This window comes from Taurulus bubalis (genome assembly GCF_910589615.1).
Source record: "Taurulus bubalis genome assembly, chromosome: 12".
Classification (NCBI taxonomy): Eukaryota; Metazoa; Chordata; class Actinopteri; order Perciformes; family Cottidae; genus Taurulus; species Taurulus bubalis.
In genome coordinates, this window is record NC_136600.1 from 5,466,121 (window position 1) to 5,479,109 (window position 12,989).

The window sequence follows — 12,989 nt, forward strand, 5'->3', positions numbered from 1 at the left end:
TCTTTACACCTTTAACCTGTAACGATATAACACGAGGTCCAACTTAAAATATGTGTGATATCCCGAGTTTAATACAAGAAAGATTGTCTCATAGTAAATTCTAATTGTGGATGTGTTATTGGAACCTTCATGAAGTTCACAGATTAGGTGAAGCATTGTCTCTCATTGATTTTTATTATTAATCCTTTGCATCTTTCATTCCTTCTTAGAGCCATACCTCGGCCGAACAGACTCCATATAAATACTGTAAGTCAGTGACTTACTATTTGCACTGATTATGTGCATATAATGACAAATGGGCTCCTAACTTATTTGTTATTTAATAATTAATAGATAGGCTAGTTTTTTTCATTTCTTTTAGATGATCTGAATTTCTCTGGAATATCTAGCTAATTTAGTTTTAATTTGTTGCTGGAAGTGCTCTAATGTTCTGTGCAGTCGATGTAAGTACGTGGCATTTTCAGCCCACCCACCCATCAGTGAGGCTTTTCACTGCACATCTTGCTTTACTTAAAAACACATTTTATACTAACGTGGGCTGCTATCAACGCATCATTAACACGTCTATTGCTGAAAGGTTTTAGGATGTCCCGTTCTGAGCCTGTTTAAAAAAAATATTTTTCCAAAAGTGCAGCTGCTGAAAGGTTAATGACGCGCTACAATGTAGTCTGATGTAGAGCAGCGAAAAGTCTTATTGCAGCGAGTCAGTGATAAAGTAAACCATGAGGTCATCAGGACTCAGAGAGAAAACAAACCACCTCGGCACACCTCGGCACACCTCGGTGTGTGTGTGTGTGTGTGTGTGTGTGTGTGTGTGTGTGTGTGTGTGTGTGTGTGTGTGTGTACGTGTGTGAACGTGGTAAGAGTTACAGCCTCTTTGCGTTGAGCTGCCATGCTGTTTTGGCTTGGTGAACCATGGGACATCTCCGTTCTGTCTCAGGACGCATGCACACGCAGAGCTGCTAAATGAAAGACATCTTTGAGGTTTCAGTGCAGCTCAGATAGACAGACGGGTTAATCGTTGGCACCGGCGCTTTGAGCAGAGTGTTTGAGCGTTTACAATCTCTCACTCATACATACACACTACACACTACACACTGCACAGGCACATTAACAGAGTACGTAAGGCGATGTCTGCGTAAATCCCAAACCAACTAACTGTTTACCAAATGAAACACTGAGTTTGTCTCATTTCCCTGTCAGATAATCATTGACATTTTTAACATGCTTGTGGCTTCACCCTCTAGACATACACACACACACACACACACACACACACGCACACACACACATTTATTAAGGTGTATAACTGGAAGTAGTGTTTTAATGGACACTTAGTTAAAAGTGGCTGTTTTTCAATCAGAGGAATGTAGCTTGGGTTGTGTGAAGGAGTGCTTGTCCTTGGGCCTAAAGGGCCAAAGTAGGTACTGACAACATGCTGCAGTTCAGTTTAAACCGTAAAAACCTGTGTGGACCTGATGCCGCACTGCATCAGGTCTTTCTAAACCACCTTGGAAGTTAATGTAGCGATTTTTGAAACCCCTTTTGATTGGTTAGACTCCAGATTTCTACCATGCTCAAACACATTTTAAACTTACTGCCCGAAGAAAAAAAACCAAAGATTGTTTATGTATGTAAGAAGTGGACGCAGTCACCACAACATCACCCATTGGTTTATTGCTGTCTTGGTTTCTGGCCATTGCCATCTTGTTTTTTTTGCAACCAGAAGTGAACCGTATAACTTAGTACAACTGAATGCTGAATAAGACATTTGTGTTTTATGAACGGAAAACCAAGGGGTAAAGCTGTAACACAAAAACATGGACAACGCCATGGTAGCGACCTGTCCATCACAAGTTAGCCCGCCCTAAAGCCTACCCTACGTTATTTGACTCTAAATGACCATAATTACTAAATGAACATCATGCTTTATTGAAGAAGACTTAAAACTAGAGTTTGAGACATAAACTCATGTTCACAATGTTTACTGAGGTAATAAATCAAGAGAGAAGTAGAGGGATTTTCTGAAAGTTGGTCTTTCATTCTCCTTCTCGATTCAGCTGATTTGACCACAGTTTGGCCATCTTTAAGAATTACCAAAAGAAACTTGAATACAACAAATTAGCTCAGCAGCAAAAAACAGCGGTATAAAACAAAATTGGTTAATGTGGTATGCAATATTTTAGCCTTTGACTTGACTGAGTCATATGACACAATAATCTGAACCTTCCAGCCAGGTTTTGTAACGTATGATCAATGTAAGTTTTTGCCAGAGACATCACATAGCCTTTGCCGGTCGACACTGCTCTGGTCTACTGCACATAGACAACCAAGTTCTGATTGATTCATTCATATTGTTCATTACAGGAAAGTTCCTGAAGGGAAGAGGCACTGTGGCTTCTCTGGTGACCATGGATATGACAATAAAATCAACAGCATGCAGGTACTCTTGATAATCTACAGTCAGCCACAGGACACAAGTATTAGGTCTTCAATCTAAAACAGTGACTTACTAACTAGAGTGACCAGACGTCCTGAAGAATTTGTGACATATCCTGTTTGTCCAGAAAATTAGACTTAACCTGTGTTTTGATTAGTTCTAGCCTCATAAAACATTAGATACTGTCTGTTGTGAAACACATTTTTGGTGTTATCTCCCTAACACTTAATTGTCATTATTTTAACAGTGTTAAAAACAGTGCAGTTTAATACTGCAGCAAATTGAGAAACAACTATGCATAGGGGCGATGCATAGCAATGACGTTGTTGAATTAAAACATCTTCTGAGAGAAAGTAAACCACCCATTGCTGACATGAAGCATGGTGAACAAAAAGCCAAATAGTTATGTCAGGTACCAGGTCGAGTGGGAGAGGAGTCCCCATAGATCATTGATTGCTCACGATTTCTCAACAAAACGTTTTTTGTAAAGTCTGCAGGAAAGAATACTACAATTATTATCGCTCCTGTTCGCTGACATGAATGTAATCTACTGGAGGCTCCACCTACTGTCCCCAGTTTCACCCATTCTCACCTGGTCACCTGGTTATTTACTTGTGCCATCAACTCTCATTTTCAGACTATTTTCTTGGGGTACGGACCTACATTTAAATTCAAGACTAAAGTTCCAGCCTTTGAAAACATTGAGCTTTATAATGTCATGTGTGGTAAGGCATTTTCTCTTTTTGTCTTCCTGTGTTTGGTTCTGATTGCATGTCTATGATTCTAGCCAAAATGTGTTTGAATGAATATGTGAGTATGAGTCACAACATAAGTGGTGTTGTATGTGTGACAGCCTCCACTAATTATTTTGGCTGACATGAAACTGATTTCTCCCGCTCTTAGATCTTCTGGGTCTGAAACCAGCCCCCAATAATGGAACCCATGGCAGTCTGAACCACCTGCTGAGAAGCCCCCCCTACAGGCCCACCATGCCAGAGGAGCTTTCCAGGCCAGCAGCATCTGGTCTTGGTCCTGCAGGAACAGACGACCTGGGCTGCAGCTGTGAAGACAAGGTCAGCCATGATGACTCAGTGGCAGACCCAGACCCGGCTTCCTGTCCACTGCTGAAAGGAATACCAGTTTTTAGGAGATTGGCTTGTCTGTCAAGCTCACTTACATCAGTGATAACAACAGTGAACTCTAAATCCTTCTGATCTTTATCACCGGCCTTGGAACTTCACGCAGACACTATGCCGTACATGAGATTGGCCGATAGCACATACATTTATTTCAAAAGTGTCAATAATTCACTAAGTTGATTAGTAAGTAATGAATTGCAAGTTTAAGCAGCTGTAAAGCTAAGTAGTAATAAGTAGTTAAGATACAAATATAGTGGTTATCTGATTTGGATGGCAGCTAGTGAATGTTATGCTCCTAAAGGATAATTCCAGTTCATTACAACTTGGATCTAATATTTAGAAGTTTGAACATTGGTTCTATGGTTTTGATAGTATTGTATTCACCAACATAACTGCTAAGTTCTAGGGATACTTTGATATTGTGCTTTGGTGAGTAAAATATTATCACAACTACAAGACGTAGGCCATGTTCACACCAGGCATTGACATGCGTCTTGGGTGATCCAATCACAAGTGGACAGATTTAAGAATGTCAGTTCTCACCAGACGGCAACCTCTGGGTCTGAAAGTGAAGCCAATGTACAAGTGCCTTAAACTTGCATTATCTTTAATGCCCATCAGGGGGCGACTCCTCTGGTTGTATAGAAGTCTGATTGTATAGAAGTCTATGAGTAAATGACCCTACACTTAATTTATTACCTCGGTAAACATTGTAAACATGAGTGACGCAAACGCTAGTTTCAAGCCTTTTTCAATACAGCATGATACATTATATAATAATTATAGTAAAGTATGGTCCATTTAGAGTAAAATATACCATAAGCAGGCTATGCTTTTGACAGGTAGCTACCGCAACGTTTTCCAGTCTGGTAGTCGTCCGTGTTTGAAGTGCTTGTTAAAAAAAAAAGAAAAAAAGATGGCGACGGCCAAAATGCTGTTTTTAGTCCACAAACCGATGAGTGACATCACAGTGTCTACTTCTTATAGAGTGTCTAAGGTTCACACCTGGCATTAGAATCTCCCCATGCGTCTCGAGTGATCACTTATGAACGGATCTCACTTCCCCGCTCTCAAAAACCAAATGCATTGTTATTTTACAGCAATGTAAAGTGCAATGCACTTCCAGTGCCTACACATTTAAAATAGAAACTAAACTAAAATAAAGAAAAAATACACCAGGGGTCCTCATTAATAGCCTTGTTGCGATATTGATCTCTCTGTTTCCGTAGAACTGACTCAAATGAAAATCAGACAGTATGTTTTGCGTGTGCTCTATCCAAGAGAATCCCTTTTGCCGGTTGTCGCTCTTTAATAAGACACCATTGGCGTGTAAATGACTACATTCTTTTGCAGACATAGAGGATGTCAGCTAAGTAGGTGGACCTTCAATGTGGCCCTAAGGCCATAATGAGTAAAATTACAAAAATAACATGAAAGTTGTAATATACTGGAGTGTAAAACTTATAGGCATAATATATGACATCAGTAGGATTTCTAAACTGAAACCATCACTGGAAACACAACAAAAGCAGTGTATTTTGGTCTGATGTTACTGAGAGTGAATGTCCCTAAGCATAGTGTAGCGTGTTGGCATGGAGCACTAAAGTGATTAGGGACACATGGATACTTTTGGTATCTATTGCATTCAATTGAAGGTAAGTTGATCAACAAGCCAATCTACAAAAATGACACTGTATTACTTTAATGTGATGACAAAGATGCAAGGACAACTTTTTGAGTCCATGCAACAAGGCAGTTTTGCTGTGGTAACCATACATCTGTAGCACATGTGCTACTGTCACCTACCCTATCAGTTATTATCTGATAGAGTATAGAAACGATAAAATGCTTAAATATAAGTAAAACTGTCAGTTAGCATGTTTTCAAAAGGTTACCTGTTGAACCCCTCTTGGGGTTGCACCTTATGTAACTGCCCTCTCCTCTGTGAGAGAGCTGCAAAGTCAATTAAGAATGATCTGATGCTGATTTTACCTGGCCAACCTGGACCCTCACAGAGTTCAACAGAGTATGGCTGTGTTGCTGGCCAGAGGCCAACCATTCTCCTTTTCTTGACTGTGTTTACCATGAGACCACTCAAGAAAAGAATCTCTGCTCAGTCTCCCTGTGTTCGTGCTGAGGCTTAATCCACACACACACACACACACACACACACACACACACACACACACACACACACACACACACACACACACACACACATTTTTGTAAACACAGTTTTGTCAAACACTGTTTTAAAAAGAAATCTCTGTCAATATATAAATGTGAAAACACAATTCAAGCGTTGTGCAGTGCAATGTGCAAGTTGGATCAAATACACACCGTTGTTGGAGTGTGGGGTAATATAGCAGTGAGTGACTTCCATAGACTTGCATTGGAAAAGAGACCTCTGTAACTCGGAGGTACATTTTTTGGGGGGTAAATTAACTTGACTAAGCCTCAGTATGTATGTATGTATTTTATGTATGTTTTTATTTAACAGTGACAATGCACTAAACATTTACTGTACCAGTTTGACTTGTAAAAAGTATGTAAGTAACCTGATTGCTTTGATGTGTCTGTGGCCGTGGTTCACTTCTCTTTTCAATGTGACTTTTGTCATCCGACCGTGCCAGGACATTACCTATCAGGTCTGGGCGCTCCGAGATCTGATCTTGGCTGCATCGGGATCCGATCAGCCAGACAATATACTGAGGTGGCCTGACTGACGATGAGATCAGACCTCAGTGTGTTTGTCACTGTATTTGTTGGCAGCTATTTGTCTTCCAAAACAAGCCTTCTGACACTGCAGAAACGAAGAATAGGACTACAGAAAATGAAATGAGTTCATCCATTGTTTTAAAGACGCTCCTTTGAACATAAAATGATATCTGATCAGGCACGGGGACACAACAAGTGTCAGGTGTGATCTGGCGCATCTGATCACAAAAGTCCCATTCAGAAAGACAAAGTCTTACCACGGCCCTATTCAGCTTCCTTAAAAACTGAAACAACTGTGTTACATTTCTGCTGCAGAGCTGGACTCAGTTCACCTCCAAGTCAAGCCGTTCAAACAAAATCCGTAGATAACAAACCAACAAAAAGGAAACCTCTCATTCCATCAAGGTCTAATGTCGACATTTGACGCCCTTTTTGGTCTAGACACATTCTGTGTGTATTTTTTTAGATGTACATCCCGAATAGCTTGGATTGGAAGTGAATGAAACTCAGCCCCTCTCTGCAGCGTTTCACTTTATACTGTGTTTTTGATTCCCATGAAGATCTCAAGAGATTGTTTCAATCTCCGATCTTTTTGCAGTTGCGTGTAAAAAGTAGGGGCCAGAGAGGTTTGAAAGTGACCCTCGTACGAGGCTATAACCTGGAGTCACTCTGGCTCTGTCTCTTACAGAACAAAGTGGAGGAGTTAAACCAGCGACTCAGGCAAGCTATGGATGGTCAGTCTTTCACGATGTTACTGAAAATTTAATTTGGTATATGTAAACTTGTTTAAATTGTAAAAATACAGTAAATCAGCCCCAGTGTATCGAGTAAACCCGCATCACGATCCTATCCCTGTAGATACATCACCCGTCACCGTCACATGTTGCTGTTCTTTCACTCCTTTGTAAATATATTTGTAAATGTCCACACCTCTGCTATGTGTCTCCCCCTCTCTGCTTCTTCTCTCTCAGACAGCAGGAACTTGCCGTATGGCCGACCTGCTGTACTCTTCCGTACAAAGTACTCTATCCTCCACCACAGTGACTACATCAGCGGCTACAGCGAGGCGCTCTCTATGCCTCTCTGGACATCATACGCCGTCAGCAGACAGGTACTCTTCGTCCTGTGCTCTTCTAGTGTGGATATTTACTGTCAGCAAACAGGCACCTCATCCAGAGGACAGCAGAGTTTCAGTCTTAAACACCAATATCACGACTCTTCTTTGACTGCGGGTTACGGAAATACAGGGCTATTCATTAGACCCTTCATTTTGAAATATGTTCAAATTATTAGTTGCTATCATTTCCGACAATGCATAAAATAATGTAATATATAAAATAGTTTCTAACATAGTGAATAACAAAATCTCCATTTCAGAAACCAAAGATACAACCAAGCACACACGCAATCCACCCCCAACACCACCGCCCAAAATACAAGAATTAGGGTGACACACTTCAGTTCAAGTTGATCAATAATGTTATAGTATTGAAAATAAAAAATATATATTTTGGATGTTGCTTCTTATAGTGAAGTTTTAAGACATGAAAGTATTCCAAGAGCAGTGGATGTGGCTCAAAGCTACAAATGCAAAACTTCACACGCCCTCTGTCCTCATGACATCTGATCACATCCCTGACTGTTAATTGTAAAAATTAATACAATAATTTGTATCCAGATTCCATCCTTCTCCTCATCCATCAGACCACTGAAAACCACCGATAGTTTAAACTAGAAGTCAGCTGACCTCTCTGTGTGTGTGTGTGTGTGTGTGTGTGTGTGTGTGTGTGTGTGTGTGTGTGTGTGTGTGTGTGTGTGTGTGTGTGTGTGTGTGTGTCTCTCATCCTCTAGGTCGAGGTATCCCCTCTTCCTGAAGCCCTGTCCAACTGTGTGAGACCTGATACCAGAGTCCCTCCCGCCTACAGTCAGTCTTGTACCAACTACAGAGCAGAGAAGCAGATCACCTACGCCTTCCTGTACCCGCCACGTGAGTTTACCACCACTGGATTACACTAACAAAACTAAAAAGGTGCACTCATTAGAGCAGATCTCTGCGTCTGCAACGACCACAACAAACTACAGTTGTCTAACTCCCAGTCTAGACGGCAAATGTGTCAGACAAGTATATTTTCTCAACAATACGCACGTAAAAATGAAATGTTGATGACCAATGAATGTCATAGAATAAATATTTGTATCTACATTTGGCCAATAGAAGATAAGTAAATGACATGTGTTTTTACTTCAACCATGAAAGGTTCATACAGTCATACATGAGACCAACAATGATAAGGCTGATGGGTCCAGTAGTATGCAAAGTTGTCCGTGGCCAGACAGACAGACACACAGCGCCCGCACACACACTGCCGAATACATTATCTCCTCTCGGAGATAATAAAATGGATATTTTGTTGCTGGTTCATTTTCATGTTAAACTAAATATTATTATTTTTTACAATAAATGATTGGAATCCACTGAGAAAAATAAAACATCCGTTAGTTGATTGTAGAAATAGTCAATAGTTACTTTGATAAATTGCCTCATATTATTTTATGTCTTGAACAAAGACACTTATAGACCTTATGCTAGCTGTTTCATTCTCATATTTACAGTTTTAGTTGGGAGAAATTACATAATGTCATTTTGGACAGATGTGGATTCAACCTGCAATTTGACTAGTTGGAGAAGGCATACAACTGTGAAGCGATTATTCTAGTTAATCATGTTCTGTTTTTTATTATTGGCAGAATTCCCCACAACCATGGACAAAAAATATGATGCTGTCCTCATCACCAACACCGTCCCTATGTTTCCTGCATTCAAGAGTAAGTCCATCAGTAATTCCAAGTTTCTTCAAGGGAGTGCTTGGAGTCCGTATATTGTGAATTCTTATATTGTGAATTTGAAGGAATAAAATCCAAATCAGTGCTGATATATTCACTGATATATTCACCGCTTTTCTGTATCTTCTATCACCTCCCATCCCATCGTCCCTGTTTCATTTCCCCCTCGCTTCCACCTTTCTCTCCCAGGAATATGGAGTTACTTCCAGAGAGCGCTGGTGAAGAAATACGCCACTGAGAGAAATGGAGTGAACGTGCTCGTTGGACCCATATTTGACTACAACTACGATGGCGTCAGGGACTCTGCTGAGAAGATAAAAGAGTAAGAGCATTCTTTTTCCTCCACTTCTGATTCAGCTTCAATACACACACAGTTTAAATGTATGCTAGTCACAGTGACGTGCGGTGAGGTTCGTGGCTGGTGAGGCACGGACTCTTTCAAAGTCAGATTACAAAATATATGACCCCAATAGAGTAGCTTAAATCACCATTCAGTTGGCAGCTTGCCCATTGATTACTGGTTGTTTTTCATATTGCATGTCAACATCCTTGCACACACATAAGTAAGGTACATATTTGATTCCACCAATTCATAACGGCTCAGAGAAAGAGTGCATTTCCTCTGCAACCTCATTGTGCTTTTCATTTGCCAATGCAATTCCACAATTCATACTCATTCAATACAAATACAAAATAGGCTATATAGCCTACTGCATTATATGCATGGTCCTACCTTTACTTGTAAATTAAGGCCATTCGTCTATCCTTCAGGACAAAAATCCCCATGACTTTGTTGTAAAAGTCCTCCTTATATTCTTTTAGTTTTAAAAGTGCAGAAGAAGAGCAACGGCAGAACAAGCATAAACCCGACCTGTGGGCTCTTGCACTTCATTGAGGCAGAGGTACTGTTTGCCTCCCCTTTGTGCTTTTTCACTGCGGTTCTATGTCACAGGTTCTACACATGTGAAATACACTACCTATGCTATGCCTCAGCTGACCGCATGTCCCTGGCTGGGCATTGTTTATAGAGAAAGTAGGAGGAAAAAATTATTCCTGGCTGAATGTTTGTCCGTTTGTTACAAATGAAACAAGTTGAGTCTTTTGTGATTGCAGGTACGTGAGTGGGATGATGCCGGTCCCCACACACTTCTTTGTGGTTCTGACAAGTTGCTTAGACTTCACGCAGGCCGCAGACTCGTGTAGCGGTCCGCTCAACAGCGCGGCCTTCATCCTGCCGCACAGAGCCAGCAACGACGAGACATGCAACGTAAGGAACTATCACATGTTCATCACCACATTGTAATAACACTCATACATACATATACTAGAGATTGCTATTCGCTATTACAGAACTGTCCTTATTTAGGGATTCCCCAAGTTAGGAATCCTAAGTAAGGATGGCATAGACACTATCCTAAATCTAAAATAACTGTTATTAGGTCTGTATGACAATAAAGATGGGGAACAACATAAGGAACCAAACTATGATGATTAATACACTGCTGAATCCATATATACAATATGTAATACTTTTTTGGATGCCATTGGGAAACATTGAGGGCATACGTTTTTAGATTCTGATTAAAAGATAAATAGCAGTGTGCGCGTCAACTCGCTGTCGGTGAGAGCAGAAAGTGCTTTCATGTGCCGATGCTGCGGGAAATAGATATTGAAACCGTTTCAAATAATCAGTTTTGATATGTATAAATAGATTTGTGATGACACGGATGGGTATATATGTTAGTCTAGCTCGGTATAGAGTAGAAACAGGGGGAAACAGCTATTATTTACCTACATTTAAGTCGAAACAGAATAGACTTTATTTTGTATAGCATATCTTGAGTCTCATATGAGTTGAGTTATCAACTTTTGGAGAAATGCAACCCAACAACACGCTGCTGTGGCCAATCACATAACCCTGAATCCAGTGCGGTGAAACCCAGCATGAAGGCACGCTTAGCTTTGAATGGGCCCTTAAGCGATTCAACGCCACACAGGCCTGCGCTAATTGCCTCAATGCCTGATTTGATGTGAATGCAGCCTATTTTCCACTAAAACTATTAATTGTTCTTTATATTTCTGTTTGTGTGGAGATCAAACAAACGAGATATACAACATGTTTTTAAGTTAGCTATTTGTAGGTGTATTTAACCATTTTAGACATAGACAGGCCAGCTGTTTCCCCATGGTTAAAGTTTTTTTTTTTAAATCCAAGATGACGATGGATAAAATACTGTATTCAAGGTTTAAAAATCACAGTCCTCAAACCAATGGGTGACGTCACGACGACTACGTCCACTTCTCCATGATCTTCATGCTAAGTAGGCTAACTGACTCCAGCTCTGTACTCACAAACATGAGAGTGGTATTTATTTTCTCATCTCACTCTCATGACAATGCGGACTGTGTTTCTTCAAAGCCAAATCGCTTGGGGGTTGCGAGCGACGGAGGGTTTCAAACTTACTAACGTTTCAAGGTAACTAACGTTTCTGTTCTCCTCGCTGCTTCCCTGCAGAGCTCCGAGGAGGAGTCTCGCTGGGTGGAAGACCTGATAAAGATGCACACGGCTCGAGTCAGAGATGTGGAGATCCTGGCAGGCTTGGATCTGTACCGCAGAACAACGCGGAGCTACGGCGAAATCCTGTCGCTCAAGACCTACATGCACACGTACGAGAGCGAGATCTGACATCTCCTGTCAACACTGATGTTGCTGATTCCTTTTTTTTTTTTTTACCGTGGTGGATGTGGTACAAGGAAGAGGTGCTGTCACCTACGTTACACTGACCTACGCCAGCTTCAGGCTCTCGCTGGACGCTATGGCTGCCGTGTGCACCTGCTCTGTTGTGGCCCTTTACTCTCCTCTCATTCATCTCTTCCATCTGTTAAGACATAGCATTGAACACCACTGAGGCTGAGCTACTAGCTGTGTCACTGTCCACTTTATTCTGTTGAGCAGCTTGGTCGGCACAGATTCAATGAAATTACATCAGACTGAACAACATGACCTATATGAGTAAATCTAAAGGGCTCGAATTCAATCTAAACCAGTACCTTTTGTTTATCATAATGTGCAAATAACAGTGCAATCAAGTGTTTTGTTTGCTATAATATCTTCATCTGCTCTTTGAGATTTCTGATGTTTACGTTGTTTTCTCTCCAGCAGTAAGGCTGGTCAGGAGTTGTCTAGTACAGATGGATTTACTAACCAGAGAAACCCACACTAATCCTATGCTGGAATATTAAAGGACACACGTTTTATTTTGTTTTTAAGGGCAATTTTATTAAACACACCTTCATTTACAAAAATTGTATCATGGTAGCATAACAAGATGAGTCTTAAAACTATATTTTGATGTAGGGCCTTAGTACAAGGCAGAACCACAAGATCAAATAATAATGCGGGACTGATTGCCCTGTATACTCTAACATGCTTTGTATTAATTGTCATCATCTAGCAGTACCAAGAACAAGTTGTTGCATACAATATTCTGTGTGTTTTAAAGTGTTTGAATAATCTTTAATTGCACTACAAAACCATCAACAGAATCCGTCCCAGACAAAACTATCACTTCAGTATCAAGGCCGGACTGTTAAACATTCAGTTACCTAGCAATATGACATTGATCCACTTTGTATACTCTACACTATGAACAGATTATGTTCAGTGATTAAGAAGAAATTGTCTTTGTTTTATTTGTATGAAATGATAATGCAATGGTGTATGTGTGTGTGTGTGTGTGTGTGTGTGTGTGTGTGTGTGTGTGTGTGTGTGTGTGTGTGTGTGTGTGTGTGTGTATATTGAATTTAATTCCATATATTTTCTGATCATGTTTGACTGTTTGTGTGTG

The 12,989-nt window shown here is 40.5% G+C and overlaps 1 protein-coding gene across 1 annotated transcript in view; it reads left to right on the forward strand.

The window, feature by feature from the left end:
- Positions 1-11,827, forward strand: part of enpp2 (ectonucleotide pyrophosphatase/phosphodiesterase 2) — a gene marked incomplete at both ends in the record, with an annotated part of 31,294 nt that extends 19,467 nt beyond the window's left edge. The window contains 10 exons of the mRNA XM_079227966.1: positions 2,368-2,443; positions 3,078-3,165; positions 3,344-3,513; positions 6,896-7,031; positions 7,269-7,408; positions 8,149-8,284; positions 9,046-9,123; positions 9,331-9,463; positions 10,255-10,408; positions 11,657-11,827. Coding sequence (XP_079084092.1) covers positions 2,368-2,443; positions 3,078-3,165; positions 3,344-3,513; positions 6,896-7,031; positions 7,269-7,408; positions 8,149-8,284; positions 9,046-9,123; positions 9,331-9,463; positions 10,255-10,408; positions 11,657-11,827 — 1,282 coding nt within the window. The remainder of the gene's footprint in view (positions 1-2,367; positions 2,444-3,077; positions 3,166-3,343; positions 3,514-6,895; positions 7,032-7,268; positions 7,409-8,148; positions 8,285-9,045; positions 9,124-9,330; positions 9,464-10,254; positions 10,409-11,656) is intronic.
- Positions 11,828-12,989: the final 1,162 nt, after the last annotated feature.